The 18,200-nt window shown below is 37.7% G+C and overlaps 2 protein-coding genes across 2 annotated transcripts; both read left to right on the top strand.

Moving 5' to 3' along the window:
* The first annotated feature begins 26 nt into the window (after positions 1-26).
* LOC117225694 (THAP domain-containing protein 1) lies at positions 27-4,069 on the top strand. The gene is made up of 7 exons (XM_033479406.2): positions 27-509; positions 609-749; positions 907-1,809; positions 1,903-2,184; positions 2,265-2,524; positions 3,037-3,145; positions 3,420-4,069. The coding sequence occupies exons 3-6, from the start codon at positions 1,739-1,741 to the stop codon at positions 3,060-3,062; spliced, it is 639 nt and encodes a 212-aa protein (XP_033335297.2). The 5' UTR covers positions 27-509; positions 609-749; positions 907-1,738; the 3' UTR covers positions 3,063-3,145; positions 3,420-4,069.
* Positions 4,070-4,234: 165 nt separating this feature from the next.
* LOC117225688 (vascular endothelial growth factor receptor 1) lies at positions 4,235-15,744 on the top strand. The gene is made up of 17 exons (XM_033479400.2): positions 4,235-4,587; positions 6,334-6,446; positions 6,525-6,726; positions 8,315-8,442; positions 9,246-9,390; positions 9,668-9,816; positions 9,899-10,070; positions 10,942-11,065; positions 12,070-12,263; positions 12,368-12,534; positions 13,034-13,169; positions 13,351-13,491; positions 14,326-14,481; positions 14,551-14,690; positions 15,024-15,186; positions 15,262-15,377; positions 15,452-15,744. Exons 1-17 carry the CDS (start codon positions 4,527-4,529, stop codon positions 15,566-15,568), a joined length of 2,424 nt encoding a protein of 807 aa, XP_033335291.2. The 5' UTR covers positions 4,235-4,526; the 3' UTR covers positions 15,569-15,744.
* Positions 15,745-18,200: the final 2,456 nt, after the last annotated feature.

The raw sequence follows: 18,200 nt of genomic DNA, 5'->3' as shown, positions 1-18,200 counted from the left end.
TCATTAGTTAGTTTACCACTGTGCTTCAATGGTAAGGCTCCTTTTAATAAAAGTTTCTTTCTGAATTCATGCTGAAGCATCATCGAAATTGAAGATATTAGGATAAAAAACCCAAATATATGTAGTTTCTCGGACACATATTGCGACCTCTATTTAAAATCGCAAACTATCGTGTACTCTAACACGCGGTGTTGGTAATGCATAAACACTTACGCTGTATATAACTTTGCCGGCAACATCGCGCCCTATCTCTGCACGTTTTACCTATTTTTTGGTGAAAATGTTCTTCACAAATGTACGATTGTGTTGTGACCGCTCAACCTAAATGCTGTGACCATTTGTCGCGGTCCTCTGGAGACTTCGGCGCCTTAAAAAAATGAGCTTTCTCGGGCCTGATTGTTTATTATAGTATCCTAAGGCATTACATCGTTTCACCATGTTTACATATAGTATTAAAACATTTGAAATATAAGTGAGAAACACGTGAGAAACAAGTGAGAAACAAATAAGTATGTATCGGTAAAAGTAAACGACATTACTGAACGAACGACGATGTTTCACTAGCACCTCTCGCGGAAACTCACGGAACTATGGAAATTTACTTTTAGCGTCGCAGCAATGTTATGATGGGGCGAATGTACTCGGTCCACCTTTCCTTCTTACGTCATGGTACGGTACCTATGTGTACAGGACATCCAAGAATCCAATGGAGCAAAGACAACGGGACGCTGAACAGAAGACGCAATCAGGTGGAGCGGGTGACCGATTCTCTTTATCCTTCGCGTTCTTTACTTACCCAATAATGACACAGAATCTGAAAATGTCAAAGGGATCAGGTGAAACCGGCGACCGATTCCCTTTGCCTCTCACGTTATTCTATTTGTTGGTAGAGGTCATTCTTTTCAGCTCGCAATAACACTTGACTGTCGCTGCTCTTACTTCGCTAAAGGACTTTTGTTTGGACGCCTAATGACACGGAGGCCCTTGAGGAAAGACGTGAAGCTGGACCGTTTTCTTCGCTGTTCGACTAACTCTCGGACTTACCGGCTCATCTTGATCCACTGTATTCAACACTAGAATTACCGAGCCCTAATCGCAACTAATATATATTTTCTCATAACAATGAGAATGTTAACTTAAACTTTGCAAGATTTCTATTACAATGTACGCATGAATGAAGAGAGAAGTTTATTTAAAAATTTCTCATGAAAACTTTTCTATAATATCAGGAATTGTGAAAGAAAACATCAGAGGCCAGTCATTTTGACTGGTTTGGTAAAACGTCACCTAATTAGTGAATGTTCGGTGATTCAATTAAATAAATGGCTATTATAGTGGGAACAACAGAAAGACTAATAAGTCTATACGAGTTGTCAACTGCACAATTGTGAAACTGGTCTGCCAATCCTGGTTCCATTTGAAGTGTTTCTGCTCCTTTATTGCTTGCAGCTAGCACTCCTTTCTATTATTTTCCCTACTCGAATTGATCTTCCAATTTAGTCGTGATAATCTACAGCTACATCGTAAGAAAATTACAATCTTACGGGTTTCAATTTCATTGCGAATTTAAATGCGCGCGGTACCGCGGCTGTAGGATGCCGTTTCACGCGCGATGTCAGCCGCCAGTCTCGCGCGCCCGCCGCGCCATGACGCATGATGCCATGATATATCATGCATAACGTTTTGGTACAAGCAACTTGCTTTACTTCGTGAGGATTTTGATTATAAATTATTAGAAATGGGGCGAACGTGCTGTGTCAAAAATTGTAAGGAGAAGTACAGCAGTGCTACGAACGTATCTTTTCATCAGTAAGTATTTGATTACTATTCATATTTGATATTATGTTATGATATGATATTATTTTATATTACTCATTGTCCCTTGCTTTGCATTAATTATAGACTGCCAACAAATCCAGACTTGAGGAAGCAATGGGTCCAAAAAATAAAAGTAGAACCTTCATCTTGCGCACGTGTCTGTTCAAAACACTTCACCGATGATTGCTTTATCCAATCTGCTTGGAGTTCACGGCGAGTACTGAAAAGTGATGCTATACCAAATGTTGCGTCAAATGCTGAAACAAATCCTGAACATAATGCTGTACCAAATGTTGTATTCAAAACAGAGGACATACAAGTAGTAGACAGTGTTTCAATAATTGTACCGAAAAATGAAACTTTAAGGTTTATTTTCATAGTCAATATAATTGAACATAGTTTATAATCTTTTAAATCTGTAACATACCTTCATTATTTTTCTTTAGCTTAGAAACTGAAAATATACTGTCGAGGACATCACCAATAAGGAAGCGGAGGGCATACGTGGGAGATTTCCAAAATTTTGATATATCAAGTGATAAATATAAATATACAGCCATTGTTAACGCGACAATTGCTAAGAAAAACAAAAGAATAAAAATTTTAATGCAAAAAAATAGAAGGCTTGAACGAAGAGTTAAATCTTTGCAAGCAATAGTGAATAAATTGAAAAATAATGAGATGAATACAGACGATGGTACTTTTGGTACGTATAATAAGAAATTAATGTGTGTCTGATTATATGTAACCCATACTTAGAATCAAAAATTTTTAAGAAAATGAAAGATGTCGAAAATTTTGTTGGGTTCTAAAGAGAACGGTTTGTAAATTTGTATTCAGCTTAAGGTAAGTGTTTAATGAAAAACACATCTGTGTCTTTTTACATGGTGGATATGTATTGCGTAAAATGAGGAAACTGGGTATAAACAACTTGTGTAAAAGAAGAAACCATGTATGCAGAATATACTGTGAAGAAACAGATTTAGAGAAAAGTAGGAAAGTTGTGTTAAAGTAAAACAAACTATACAAAACCCAATTTAAAATATAAAAATGCAGTCAATCAAAATATTTTGTTTAATAAACATATTTCAAGGTATATAAGAATATACGCTTAGCGAAGATTATGACATATGTGTGTAATAGTGCAACTAAATAAAATAACATTGTACAAAACAATGGTGAATAGGATACTATCATAATTTTTCTAATTGTTTTCAGATGCCAGATGTAGCGACGCGGACTGAAATATTATGGTCATGGACGACGACGATCGCGATCGCCATCATGATCGCTATCGTCGGAGAAACAATTAACTTACGTTCAAAAGGTACTTACATATAACCATGAAAGATATCACCAATTGACAAGCTCTGTTTTGTGGAAATGAGTCGGTTTTTGAGACAGTGCTTGAAACTTGTTGATATCTATCATACTCGCACAGTTATGATCAGAAAAGTAAATTGTTCTAATATATCAAATTTTAAAAATCTGAAAGAATGAATAAATCATATTAAATAGCCAATAATATTGCGATACATTGCATGGGGAAAAAAACAAAAAAATTCTCTGTTTTATAATAATGTTCGTTTTTCATGTTATAGCCCCAGGAAACAGGAGCTGACGTTACAGAAGAACGGAATGAGAGACGGGAAAGGAGTAACGAGAGGTGGCTGAGGTGGAAGTTCGGAGAAAAGAAGGAGGAGGTGGAAGAATAGAAAAAATATAAGACAAATGTTATTACATTTAATACATTATACATTATAAAACAAAAAGAAATAATATAAATATACAGTTGGAAGTATCCAAAACATTGCATTTGTTGAACGCACTTGCAAAATAAGTAGTAACAATTGTGTCAATTAAAATTATTTGTATTAGATAGTCTCATGTTTCTACTGTAATCAGAAAGCTCATTTTCATCGGAGTTCATTCGAAGAAACTTTTTTCTTCGTGAAAATGCAATTCGCGGCTTTGTTTATGAGTTATTAAGGACAAACACTGACCAATGAAAAGTGAGATCAGCTGGCGCGAGACGACCGAGCCAATGAGCAGAACAGGACTTCGACCGCTCGTTAGCTCGGCCGCCGTGTTTTTCGTTAATAACTCGTTAACGATGCTTCGGAGAAAATTTTTGCAAAGGAAAAAGTTGCTTCAAATGACCTCAGGAATCCCCAATTTCCCAGAAGTAACATAATTTTGGGACACCCTGTATAATCATAGTCAAATATAGGGTCTGATTTTCTATTTTGAATTTCGCGTTTCTTTATAAACCTATACAAGATCAGCAACCTGAAAACCATGAGAGTGCCGACTTTTATAAAAATCCGACGAAGTTACGAATTGAGACCAACTTTTAAGGGAAAATGCCACCGTGCGTCAAGCATTAGTGAATCGCACTGACAACAGTAGTTGCGGTCAGCTTCGACTGGAGTGCGAAATAACGACGAGCGGTGATTAAGATGACGTCGTAGTTGATAAGCCGTGGTCAGAGGATTTCCGGCGCGTGATCGGATCCTAGAAATGCTACCATAATTCGTTCGTTCGGCTAGGACAACGCAGTACTGCCGTAATCCTTGCCGTTGAGTGACGCGCTTCTAGAAGCGGGCCCGTGTGATATCGTTCCGTGGTGCTTCGTTAAACGTATAAAGTGTTCAAGCTCGGCGATAGATAGAAAAAAAAAGAAACATCGAGTAGAGAATCACGAAAAAATGGTGTGCCGGCACCGACGGTTCCTTTTTGTTGTCGCTCTTCTGTCACACTTGTGCCGAGGTAATTGCGGCTTTATCTGTTACCCATGCAACTGTGGTCCACCAAGCAATTGTCCCAAAAATGTCTCGCAACCCGGAAAGGGGTGATTCCTAAGGTCATTTGAAGAAACTTTTTCCTTTACAAAAATTTTCTCCGAGGCACCGTTAACGAGTTATTAATGAAAAGCACTGACCAATGAGAGGCGAGCTGGGCTGGCGCGCGACGGCCGAGCCAACGAGCGGGCGAAGTCCAGTTCCGCTCATTGGCTCGGTCGCCTCGCGCCACGGTCGATCTCGCCTCTCATTGGTCAGTGTTTTTCGTTAATAACTCGTAAACGAAGCCGCGGATTGCATTTCTGCTTAGGAAAAAGTTACTTCAAATGACCTCAGGAAGCCCTCATTTCCGGATTGCAAGACATTTTTAAGACACCCTATAGTCACCATTTCTGTTGAGATTCTATAATAGTAAATCCGGTTCTCGGATCTACGGATCTGCGATTCTGTTACTGTACAGTGAATACGATTATTAGAGTCTCGCATTCGTTCGTTTTAATAATTGTTGACAATCGGTAACTATAAAAACGAGTCACAAGGCTCGAATAATCGTATCTCCTCTTCCCAAATTGTCCATTTTTGTACGCAATCTTGAGCGCGAATTAATAGAAATTATTACATTTCTATTAAATGCGAGTCATTCGCAGAGATTTATAAAGATACTTAAGGACATTTCCCGGACGCGGGATGTCCGGTATTTTGTGTCATCACTCGCATCCTTACGTGGTTAACACGTTACAATGATACGTCGTTTATGTCCGTTGGTTGTAAATATTTATTTTTTGGCTGCGTTATAAGCTACGCAAAGCTAAATATAGTAAAGTCTCCCTAATTGACGCACAGATCGTGCACAAAAACGTACAATTTGGGAAGAGGAGATACGATTATTCGAGCTTTGCATCTAATCCAGACGTAGCATTCAATGTCTATCGGTTTTGGGAATTAGAACAAAATTTCTTCTCGTTTGTGTTTATAGAAACATAAGCCAGATCTAATCTAGAACTAATCAAAATCTAACCAAGACCTAACTAAAACCTAACTAAGATCTAATCCAGACCTAGTTTTCGGAATTAGAACAAAATTTCTTCTCGTTTATTTTTATAGAAACTTAAGCCAGATCTAATTTAGAACTACTCGAAATCTAACCAAGACCTAACTAAAACCTAACTAAGATCTAATTCAGACTTAACATTCAATGTCTATCGTTTTTGGGAATTAGAACAAAATTTCTTCTCGTGCGTTTTTACAGAAACTTAAGCCAGATCTAATCTAGAACTAATCAAGATGTAACTAAGATATAACTGAGACCTGATCTAGACCTTGCATTCAATGTTCGTTGCGGTTCGTTTTTATAGTTATCGATTGTCAACAATTATAAAAACGAGCTGCAAGACTCGAATAATCGTATCTCCTCTTCTGAAATTGTCCATTTTTGTGCACAATCTGAGCGTCGATTAGGGAGACATTACTGTACCGATTAGCCACGGTATAATGATATTGTTAGGATAATATTTAAACTTACTACCTTCGTTGATAACTGTTCAAACGTAATGTTCGCTTCGATCTTATAGGGTTCGATTAAACTAAGCGTACGTGTGCATAAACAATCATCGACACAGTCGAATCTTTTTTATGTATTTCATTTACTAGACGCATTGTGACGATTGATCACGTTTCGTCGTTGACCGAATAAGATTCTTTCTCTTCCTTCCAGACTCAACAGCGACAAGTGACATTTACAGTATTAAAGAAGGCAGTGATTTTCCGTTCGAATGCACTGCCAACGCGGACATTTTTTTCACTTATCCCACTAACCGAACACATGCTGTAAGTAATAAAACCATTAGATCATGTTGTTCATACAAAATAATTGAAAGCGATTTGTAACATATGCTTAAATAACAGTCTGACACAGTCTTTTCTTACACATCGCCCATCGAGATAAGCAAAAACCAATATGAAAACGGCACCTACCGGTACAAGTTTTATCGATCGAATTCGGTGTTTGGGGACACTGGCTGGTACGGTTGCACATATCATCCCATTCTGACCACCGAACGTAATTTATCCGACACTACGATCGAATGGTTTTATCTCTATGTCGAGGGTAAGTGTACTTCAGATTTCTATCAACCCTTTGCACACGAAGCCGGATTAAGGAAAAATTTAAAATAGTTTCTCCGACCCACGGTTTTTCCATTTTATATGAATTAAATGGTCATATAAAATCTGCATTTGATTCATCTGAAATTGAATATTGCAACAGCTTACGCTTTCAACACAGCTCTTAAAATATAAACAAATTTGATTGATAATGATATAATAACAATTTTTATATAATAACGGTAATGATATATGTTAATTAATGTTATTATTAATAATAACGATAATGATATAATAACAATTTTTAATCATTATCATAGATAATGATATGGCATAACAATTTTTAATGGCATCTCGGAGTCGCTACTCGAGTGCAAAGGGTTAAATTGCAAAGCTTTGCGCGAAAATTGCACCACATTTCAGTGTCGAACTACGGAGACGCCTCAAAGTACAGTAATTTCTCCCAGAAATGTTTTGAGCCGGTATCGAAACGTGCAGATTTGAGAATACTAAGGCATGATTCTTCGAGTCTTGCGGCTCGCCTTTGTAGTTGCTGACACCTCGTGTGAGAGAGAGAGAGAGAGAGAGAGAGAGAGAGAGAACGAAACCGATTTAAATTACTATGAATACATTGCAATGCTAGAATGAAAACGGTGGTTTAATTTCTTCATTTCTAAGTCTTTATACATGAAAGTTTTTTTAACATATTGCTCAGATTTTTCCAATTAAAATGATACTAAACACGACATGCTTTAGATCATACTTATTCATTATACGTAGCAAGCAACTTATTTTATTTGTGAAAAAAGCGTTGGAAAAACCGATTCTTAACGTATGAAATATTAAAGGCAGCGTCGAAGAAGGCATGTATGTCGTTCGAAAGAAAATATCAGTGAAGTTATGCTATTCGAGCCTACGTTCGACGATAGTAGAAGAAGACATGTTTCAGTTAAATGTCAGTAGGAAAATACATGGATCGATTAGGCGTCGGTAGGAAGGGACATGGCTCGATTGGACGATAGTCCGATGACGAGCCTACACATTTGACGGAGAGTTTGAAGGAATAGTTTTTTGTACTTCTTCCATCAACCCTGGAATTTTATGAGATCGATCGTCGAGGAAGAACGACACTGTTTAGACACGAGGTTCTCGAAATTTAAGGGTTGAAACCGAAACCACGTTTTCCTGTGAGGACTGGAGTCGACCGTATTAAGTAAATAATTATAAGAGAAATTATATCGTTTTTTGATTTCATTTCAATCAGAAATATTTGTCCAAACTATATCATGTTTGGTGGACTCATTTTAATCAGAAAACTATCAGCAATATGTTAAAAAAAGAAATCAGTTTTAAAATGTTAAAATTAAATAAAAGTTATGTCATTGTATTGTGAGTTGTCTCCCGGGAATTCGAGTCAAAGGGCCGCGAGGCAGCTAGTATCGGCCCAGCGAGAAAATCGGTAAATTACAGGACCGTAGAGAATACTGAAGTTCGGCTAATCCCGGAGAAATTACTGTACTAACTAGGGCGACTGCAGTTCAGTGGACTAAATCTGCGGGGAACGTCGAAAATGATTATTAATTATGTTTCAGCTAGAACAGTTCGGTTCGTGGAACAAGCAAAGTCACATATTTTAGTGGCAACCGTAGGCGAAAACATTGTCATACCGTGTAGACCAACGTCGCCGAAAGCGGAAGTCAAGCTTAGAAAGCACGACGAAGTAGGTGTTTGCTTAACAAATTTTCTAGCATGAACTTCGCGAAGCGATGTAACGTTGAAGCTGCAAAACGTTTCCATCGGATTAAGTGAAAAAAGTAATATACAATTGGCAGACATTACGAAATTGCGGAAGATTTCATGAAAACTTGAATACACATAATTAGCTCTACAGGGTGTCTCATGATTATGTTAACACCTGGAAAGATATGATTCTTGAGGTAATTTGAAGCAACTTTTTCCTTAGCGAAAATGCAAGCCGCGTCTTCGTTTGCGAGTTATTAACGAAAAACAGTGACCAATGAGAGGCGAGATCGACCGTGGCGCGAGGCGACCGAGCCAATGAGCGGAACTGGACTTCGCCCGCTCGTTGGCTCGGCCGCCGCGCGCCAACCGAGCTCGCCTCTCATTGGTCAGCGTTTTTCGTTAATAACTCGTAAACGAAGCCGCGGAGAAAATTTTCGTAAAGGAGAAAATTATTTCAAATGATCTCAGGGATCATCCCTTTCCGGGTGTTAACATAATTATGGGACAGTCTGTATATTTATCGATTAAGATAATTTCAATATTTTTATTCTTTTATTTTGTACATTTTTGAATAAAGTAATGTTGCATATCTTATTCGATAAATACAAAATTAATTACGTCCGAAAACAAACCAAAGCCACTTTCGTGTCAAGAATAAGATTGGCATTGATCTGATCTAGTCATGGACAAAGATAAATGGTTGTTTGTTCTGGTACAGTTGCGTAGGCTTCACGATTGATGATATGTGCGAGAAGTCATTTAATAAAATACATTGTGCAGAATGGCAACGACGAGGTAGTCCCACCACATACTTTCGATGCAACATTTGGATTTACACTGTACAAAGTCGACAAGCCTCAAGGTGGGTTGTACGTATGCACCATTGATCCTGATCAAGAGGTCTCTTATAAAGTGGTTGTAACGGGTGAGTACATTCATTGAACGATGTTCATATCGCAGTCTATCTTCAGGAAACATTCGTCACAAGATTTCCATGCGGAAGACGCACTTTTACTATTTTACATTCCATTCGTTATTTTTATCTCAGTATAATTACGAGATCAATTTAAATTAATTTAAGAAAGAAATTGAAATAAAAGAAACTGATTTATTAATGAAAGTCGTTGATAAAAGAAGTAGATTTGTTCTCACGATAAATAAAAACGTTGGTTTGTCACTTTTAATAACCTACGATTTTTTAGATTTATTGGAGAATAAAATTCCCGAACCAAGAATTATCAATAGCAGTGGTTTGCTGTTCCTAAGCAAAGGCGAGTCTCTATACCTGAAGTGTGCCATAATTATTCCGAAGAACGAAGATTACCGCGTTTTTTGGATTCCAACGCAACAAGTATCGATCTTCACATACAAGTTTCATTCGCATCACTCACATCCGGCCGAGTTGAATTCGTCACAACAATTTGATGTTTCAGAGCGACAGAGTGACTACCTGGAGCGACGTTCGGCCTATAGAAAATACAATCGTTGAGAGATTGGCCTTATTGAAGGTCACAAACGTGACCTACAACGACGAAGGTATTTACGAGTGCAGGGTGAAGGAGGGGATATATGAGAAAAATTCGCGGACATATGTCCAGGTGCATGGTATGTACGATAGTAACTACAATGTAGAGGCCATCCCAAAATGATGATACTTCCGAGAAATTAGGGGTTCCTGAGTTCATTTGAAGCAACTTTTTCCTTTACAAAAATGTTCTCCGAGGCATCGTTAACGAGTTATTAACGAAAAACACGGACCAATGAGAAGCGAGATCAGCTGACGCGAGGCGACCGAGCCAATGAGCAGAGCAGGACTTCGACTGCTCGTTGGCTCAGCCGCCGCGCACTAACTGAGCACGCCCCTCATTGGTCCGTGTTTTTCGTTAATAACTTGTTAACGGTGCCTCAGAGAAAATTTTTGTAAAGGAAAAAGTTACTTCAAATGACCTCAAGAACCCCCAATTTCCCAGAAGTAACATAATTTTGGGTAATTCTGTATACCATAATAATATTAACGTAAATCTAAGTAACAATATTTAGAGCTTCAAACAGCATATACAGAGTGTTCCATACCACCCGACCACCCCTATTAAAATGGTGGGTACTGATTTTTAATGAAAACTAAAAAAACTTTTGTTAACAATTCGGAGAGTGGTAGTTGCAATTTCCTGCAATGGCTGTATAGGGTAATAAAAAATAAAAAATACAAGGTTCCATTAAAAAAACTATGTCCGATCTGAAAATCTTATTTCAGACAGTACTGCAAAATGCAACTATCATAATGTGGTAGTGTGTACTCGAATATTAGTTACCAAAATTTTTGTAGCTTTTAACAAAAATCACTCCCTTGGGGTGGACGGTGGCATAGGTGGACGAGTGGTGTGGGATACCCTGTATATAATGACGTAATAGTATTGTATGCCTCGTGCATAAGGCAAGCATTAATGTCCACAATTTTTGCTCATCGAATGTTTAGAGTCGTTCTATCCATTCATGAACCTGAAAGCTCGAGATTCTAACAGATATTATACACGTCATGAGGGTGATGAAGTGGAGTGGATTGTCGACGTAAAGGCGTATCCTTTGCCTGAACTGAAATGGTATGTCGAATTTCTTTAAATAACATCATATTTGATTTTCGGAGCACTCTGCGAGAGCGAAAATAACCATTTAAGTTAAACTTTTCCTTGGGGGTTTCTATTTTTTTGACTTTACAGTGTTCATTCCAATGGATTTCGTCGAGATAAGACCAAAAAACGAAGTCCTGAATCTAGGAATGTAATTAAAATATGTCCTGAGTTTATTTGTTAAAAAGTTATGCGCGTCCGAAGTTGAAGCGTACTCGGTCCACAGACGTAGTTTAATGAGTGGCGCCGCTAGATGGCAGCACGCGTAACGTAGAATAACTAGGTGACAGTACTGGTACGTAGCAGTGGTTACTTTAATCCTAAAATAATTAATAAATTAAAAGTATGATTTTATAAAATAATTAATAAATTAAAATGATAATTCTAAAATAACTGATAAATTAAAGTTATATAATTCCAAAATAATTAATAAATTCAAATTATAATTCTAAAATAATTAATAAATTCAAATTATAATTCTAAAATAATTAATAAATTAATATTATATAATTGTAAAATAATAAATAAATTCAAATTATAATTCTAAAATAATAAAAATTGTAATTCTGAATACTTACATTTTCAAAATACTGCGATCGATTTTGTTTATGAACGTAATCTTTGAACACACACACACACAAATGAATTCAGGACTTATTTCAATAACATTCTTAGATTCAGGATTTCGATTTTTAGACTTTCCTCGACAAAATCCATTGGAATGTACACTGGAAAGTAAAAAAAATAGAAACTTGCAAGGAAAAGTTTAGCCGCAATTTACGTTACATACAAAGACATTTAATAACACCACACGTTTGAACATCCAACACTCGACAGTTCTTCTTTGAAACGTGTAGGCGGAACTGAAAATTTTAAGAACTCGATTATATCGTTTCTCTGCAGTCCCTGATTTTTCCAATCGAAGCTGAAGACGATCGCTTTGCACAAAGATTTGCAAACAAAGTTTCATATCGTAGGTTTCATACGAACATCGACGAAGTCACGAAAAGCCTGTTGCCACACGGGAAATCCAGATTTTTAATCGACAATGCATGCTGCAAGTCGAAATTGAGAATCAACCGTTTGAATTTAAATGACATGGGAACGTATTCCATCGAGGTCAGCAATCAGTATAAAAAGGAAACATTGAACTTTACGTTGGACGTAATAGGTATCCTATTTTCATTACTTTAAAAACGAAATATGACAAATATTTATCGGAGCGACTGTGTCGATTCCGTGATTGCCCAGTTTAATTGAAAATGTGTCTTTTAGCTTGGCCAAAAGTGTACATGAGCAAACCGATCTCGAATTATTTCCATAATCAGGTTACGAATGTAGAATGCCATGTGAAAGCATTCCCGAAGCCGAATATTGTTTGGAGTTACCAAAAGTGCCCAAATTATCCTTCTTGCGACAATGGTACCCTCGAGTATTTAAGCGTAAGCAATAACCAACCTACCGAACACGAACACATGACCGATTGTACAGGGTGTGCCAAAAATGTCTCACAATCCGGAAATGGGTGATTCCTCAGATCATTTGAAGAAACTTCTTCCTTTACAAAAATTTTCTCCGAGGCATCGTTATTGAGTTATTAACGAATAACACTGACCAATGAGAGGCGAGCTCGGCTACGCGCAGGACCCGAGCCAACGAGCGGGCGAAGCGCAGTGCAGCTCATTGGCCCGGCCGCCTCGCGCCACCTGATCTCGCCTCTTATTGGTCACTGTTTTTCGTTAATAACTCGTAAATGAAACCTCGGATTGCATTTTCGCTAAGGAAAAAGTTACTTCAAATGACCTCAGGAATCACTCCTTTCTGAGTGTTAACATAATTATGGGACACCCTGTAATGTCTGTTTGAATGAAAATATTGATTCAAACATCGATCATTCTCACCGGTTCGGTGGTTTAATTAAATCAAGTGATATTCATGCAGAACTCCAGGGAAAGCGGGACCGTGACTCATCTGCTCTCTACAGTATCAGCGACCCTTGACATGTTCGGTGGGCTTACCTGCAGCGCGTGCAATGTTGTTGGCTGCAGAAATGTCACCGAATATGTGACTTTTTTCGGTATGAACGGGACCATGATTGCTTTTGCATCATAACTAGCGTGCAGACTTTGTGCAATGTTATATGAAAGTGCTATGGGGCGAAATGAGTTTTTATTTAAATTGTTAACGTTGTTGCAATATGTCTGGTTGAATGCTCATTAACTAGGCTATCGGAAAATTTATGTTTGAAAATATTTCAGACAAATGGGATTTCGGTGTCATGCTCACGAAGGACACCGCGGCAGAGGGTGACGACTGGGAGCTTACCTGCGCTGCTTCTGTTCAATATTATTTGGACGTCTTCGATTGGAGCAACGAAAGTGGTCCAATTGTACAATCCGGTAATTCGATTTCCAATATTCACATCAAGATCGCGTCAAAAAATTGTTTTCTCTGCGATTAATTTTAAAGACCAATGAAATTCGACGAGAAATTGAACGAACCGAAAATACAGTAAATTCTCCCTAGTAGTCTATGTTACGGATATGCTGGGAATGTCCCTGCGCAATTTCTACGCCTATGTGATTCATTGCTACGTTGATGCTAAGGTTCAACGGAGAAGTCAACTCAGAAGTTGACCCAGAAGTCAACTCATAACACAATAATATAACTCTTTAAATTTAAACATTTTAAAACTGAATTTCTTTTTAATATATTGCTGATAGTTTTCTGACTAAAATGAGCCCAAACATGATATAGCTTGGACAAATATTTCTGATTAAAATAAAATCAAACACGATATAATTTCGATTAGATTTATTTATTTAATACTTATCGTGTAATTCATTTTATTACGTTATTGTTGTGAATATATAAGAATATATATATTATATTATATGTATATATATAATACATATAAATAACTATATTATTTCTAATATACTAAAGTAATCTGTTCACCACAAGTATTATAACGATTATGTATGCATCAAAAAGCTGCATTGATATTATTATATTATATTATATTATATTTATTATACATAATTATGTATATACTAATGCCGACTGCTCTGATTTTTGTTCCCTCTCTTTTTCTCTAACGAAATGTCGGCAACTATAAAGGCGAGCCGCGACGCTCGATGAATCATGCTTGAGTTTCTCGTAATGTCCACTTTCAATTTCGGATTTCGGATTTCAATTAGAGAGAATTTATTGTAACATGTTCGAATTTTTAGACAAAATCTCTATCAGTCGAGGGAGGACGCAATCCACGTATAGGTCAATTTTGAAAATACGGAAGGTAAAAATAGAGGACTCGCAGGAATATATTTGTACAGGAAAGTCCAGGGGTAATTGGATTCGGACTGCAGGATATCGTTTGGAAGTGAAGGGTAATTGGAAATGCAAATTCCTATAAGGTTTGAATGATGTATCGTTGAATGATATTACTTTCGTTTTAGCTGCACGAGCGCCCATTATTATCGATACCAATTTGTTAAAAAACGAGATGATCATTGATGTTACCACACCAGGTCGTAAGATGATAGATTTTCACTGTTTTGCGGATGGTGTGCCTAAACCGAGCATCAGTTGGTTTAAGGTAATTGATTAGGAGTTAATATTATATTTCTAAATCAGGGAAATATTTTACTGTTTATATTTTATTCACTATTTTACTAATTTATTATTTTATTATTTGTTTATTTTGTTATTTTACTATTTTACTATTTTATTATTTTATTATTTTATTATTTTATTATTTTACTATTTTACTATCTTACTATTTGATTATTTTATTATGTTACTATTTTACTATTTTATTATTTTATCATTTTAACGTTTTACCATTTTACCATTTTACCATTTTACCAATTTACTATATTCAAACATTCATTTTCATGCAAGTTATTGAAAATCGACATACTTTTGGCAGGACGGTATAGAGCTGGTAGTTAGTAACGCACTATACAAGTTTTCGAATAACTCTCAAAAACTTGAACTGGAATATCCATTGGAAGTGGACAGCGGCGAGTACATGTGCCGAGCAGAGAATCGAATTGGTAAAGTGGAAGTTTTTCAACAAATAACGATAAGAGGTAATTTGTTAAATCGAGCACTCTGCAGGGGCGCAGGAATAAGATTTCTCACTTTATACTTTTTTCAACCAACAGGTTTCGGAATTGCAAGTATGAGGAGTCCTGTAGGTCTGATCATTTTAATTGTCGTGTTAGCAGTGGTCGTTCTGATCCTGGTGATCTACTTCGCCAAAATTGATCGCCGTGAAAAGGTGAGTTCAGTTTCTGGTATTTCGCGGTGCCGTTCGATATCGTAACAATTTTACCAATTTCAATGGTTTTCCAGAGAATCAGAAAGCAATTAATGGAAGCTGGTCCTGTGCACTTGCAGAGGGGAGCTGACAAGAGTTTGAATCGAAACTTGTATGTAGACGATCCAACGGGTCTCGTCCATCATTCGTAACAAATGGTAATTTCCCGTAGAGTGTACACAACTCTTTCAAATGGGAATCCAGCGCACCATTTTTATCGTACAAAAACATTAGGTGCTAAGTCTACCTTCTATACCTTGTTTGCGTCTTCTGTTACCTCGTGCCTGTATACCTCGTTTGTGAAAATATACGCTATACACGATTTTTACTAGCATGTATGAATTCCTAACGCAGAGGCGAAGTATACCTCGTCTGTGCCAGTGTATCTAAACTGTTGAGTTATTTTAATTGGACCTTCTGTCTCTATACCTCATTTGTGAATGTGTACAATACACTCTATCCTCACTGAAATAGCTAGACTCATGAGTATGGTAACATTTGCCATCCTACCTTACCGATCGGAAGGTTCGGGATATAATTCTCAATGCTTCCGTTAGAGTAATATATAATTTTATTAACGCGCGACGAAACACGCTACGTACGTTGTACCAAAAAAAACGAAGAATAATTGTTATACAATGAAGTGGTTCGTAAAATTTTATCGTTTTTGCTCATGACTCGTGCTTATTAAAGAGCGTAACGGCTAAATGGGTGTGGGCGCGAGGCACGTGGTTCACTTGTAACACGTGCTACCACTAGCCTCGGGTCCGTTTCTTACGGATCCGGTTAAATTATAAGACGTGTGAAGGGCAGCTTCCAAGAACAATTGCGTGAATTAACCTTTTCGGTACGAGCGCGTTATCCGCCGTGACACTTCCACTGTACGGGGTGCCGCGCCGAAAATGCGCACATAACGCAGGATCAGTCCACTTTTGTACGAAGATTTTCTTAAGCGTTAAGTAATGACTGTGCTTAATCCGTTTCTAAATCTTTCTTTAAATGTTTCCTGTAAACATTCTGTAAAGGGCCTACAGAAATATGGTTTAAATGGATGCCAGATGTATTCGGCACTCGTGCATATTGGTCATCAGATGGATGCCGCATATATCCGGCGCTCGTACCGAAAGAGTTAATAAATAATAATGGGGTTTATTTATTTCTAAAACACCTTGAAACGGGATGACGCGCCGTCTTTAGGGTGTCTCTTACGTCTCTTACGTCATCTCCTTGAGGGTGTACTTACGTCCCCGCGTGTCGACGACTCGAGGATCAAGAAGGAAGGAAGCAAAAAGAAAATCGCGTGTACGGACGGTGCTGTGCAAGACGCGCATGCGCCGGGACGGTATGCACATCTATGTGGCCAGTAGTCTATGGCCAGCCGCCACATGGGCTGTGGGGACGTGGTTCCCCCACTCCGTCCGCCTGCGCATGGCGCAGGCGCGGCGGCTTTCTGGCCGCCGTCACGAGGAGTACATTTTTCCTCCTCGTGGCTCTCCACCTCGGAACCTCGAAGAGTGCACACGCATAGTAGGGAACCTGGTGTATTTAATTCCACCACGAACCCTACAGGGCGCATCTGGTGCTGCCACCTGTAAAGAATTATGGAAACACGAGCACTGTATTCGATTCTCGCTAACTCCTGAGTTGTTTTGCATAATAAATTTATAGAAGTACCGGTTCCATACAAATTATATACTCTAATAGTCTCATTTAAGTTGAATAAGTTATCAGAAAGTTAATTTAGTATAAATATATACAAATCATTTTTCACGTATTTCCTATAAAATTGAAATCTTCAACGCTTTATCAATCTTTAATTGGATAACTAGAGAACTAAACAACGTGAAATGCAAGCAGAGATTCATTTTAATCAAAATTTCAGCTAACAATGTAACGATGAATAAAAAATTGCTTTTAATATCTCATTAATTGGAGTCCTTTCACTACTAGTTTTTATTATACATTTTAACCTATTCGTTCAAAATTTGACGGTTTTTTGACAACTACGTTACAGCATGCTCGGTGCATAGCAAAAAATAAGTCCGCTATTCATTCATTTCCACTACGACACTTTCGTTGTTACTGGTTACCAAACAAGCTTCCCATTCAGTAAACCTTGGCCGAAGCTGAGCGTTGAACTGAAGTCACCTGCCATCTACCGGCAAAAATGTGAGTCACCAAACCATATAGTACATGCGGTATACGTAGCTGAAAATGAACTATTTTATACCTGCACATGAAATTGATATCTCGATATCTCAGCTATTTCTGTCCCTATTTATAAGTTCGAGGACTTTTTCTACGCTTAACAATTAACAATTACGACACTTAACAATTTGGCAAACGTTAAAATTGAATACAACTTGACCTGAAAGAATAAATCGCTATTAAAATTTTTGGTCGTTTCGGTCAAAGAAAAGATACGCAACTAGCGTCGCGCGTCACTCAATTACTTGACGCGAGACGATGCTGCGTCTCATGATCTAATCTGGTTCATTGGACTCGGCTTACAAACGTCATCCTTCGGAATAAATATAAACAAACTGAATCTGGAAAAATAGAACGTCCTGTGTCATAGCTTTCCTCGTTTCTTTGATTTCGTGTGGGATAGCAATTGACAATATCAAATTTCTAATTCTCTCTTTTCCCGAGATTTTTTATTCGAGATACCGATTCGTTTGACGGCACGTTCGGACACGTTCGATGAAAACGACCATCCGTCAGGCGTCGTCGACGCGTAAGGTCGACCGGACGGTGCCTCGGACCACGGACGCCAGTGAAAGT

Source organism: Megalopta genalis, chromosome 14 (genome assembly GCF_051020955.1).
Source record: "Megalopta genalis isolate 19385.01 chromosome 14, iyMegGena1_principal, whole genome shotgun sequence".
NCBI classification, from domain to species: Eukaryota; Metazoa; Arthropoda; class Insecta; order Hymenoptera; family Halictidae; genus Megalopta; species Megalopta genalis.
Note: the sequence above shows the minus strand (reverse complement) of the source record. Positions and strands in the feature narration are given on the sequence as shown.

What these genes read in the sequence shown, in the direction of transcription:
- LOC117225694 (XM_033479406.2), top strand. Translation starts at nt 1,739, where the DNA reads ATGGGGCGAACGTGCTGTGTCAAAAATTGTAAGGAGAAGTACAGCAGT. An exon ending in ACGAACGTATCTTTTCATCA is followed by an intron (nt 1,810 to 1,902) that starts GTAAGTATTTGA and finishes CATTAATTATAG; the next exon opens with ACTGCCAACAAATCCAGACT. An exon ending in CCGAAAAATGAAACTTTAAG is followed by an intron (nt 2,185 to 2,264) that starts GTTTATTTTCAT and finishes ATTTTTCTTTAG; the next exon opens with CTTAGAAACTGAAAATATAC.
- LOC117225688 (XM_033479400.2), top strand. Translation starts at nt 4,527, where the DNA reads ATGGTGTGCCGGCACCGACGGTTCCTTTTTGTTGTCGCTCTTCTGTCA. An exon ending in TTTGGATTCCAACGCAACAA is followed by an intron (nt 9,817 to 9,898) that starts GTATCGATCTTC and finishes TTGATGTTTCAG; the next exon opens with AGCGACAGAGTGACTACCTG. An exon ending in CTTTACGTTGGACGTAATAG is followed by an intron (nt 12,264 to 12,367) that starts GTATCCTATTTT and finishes TGTGTCTTTTAG; the next exon opens with CTTGGCCAAAAGTGTACATG.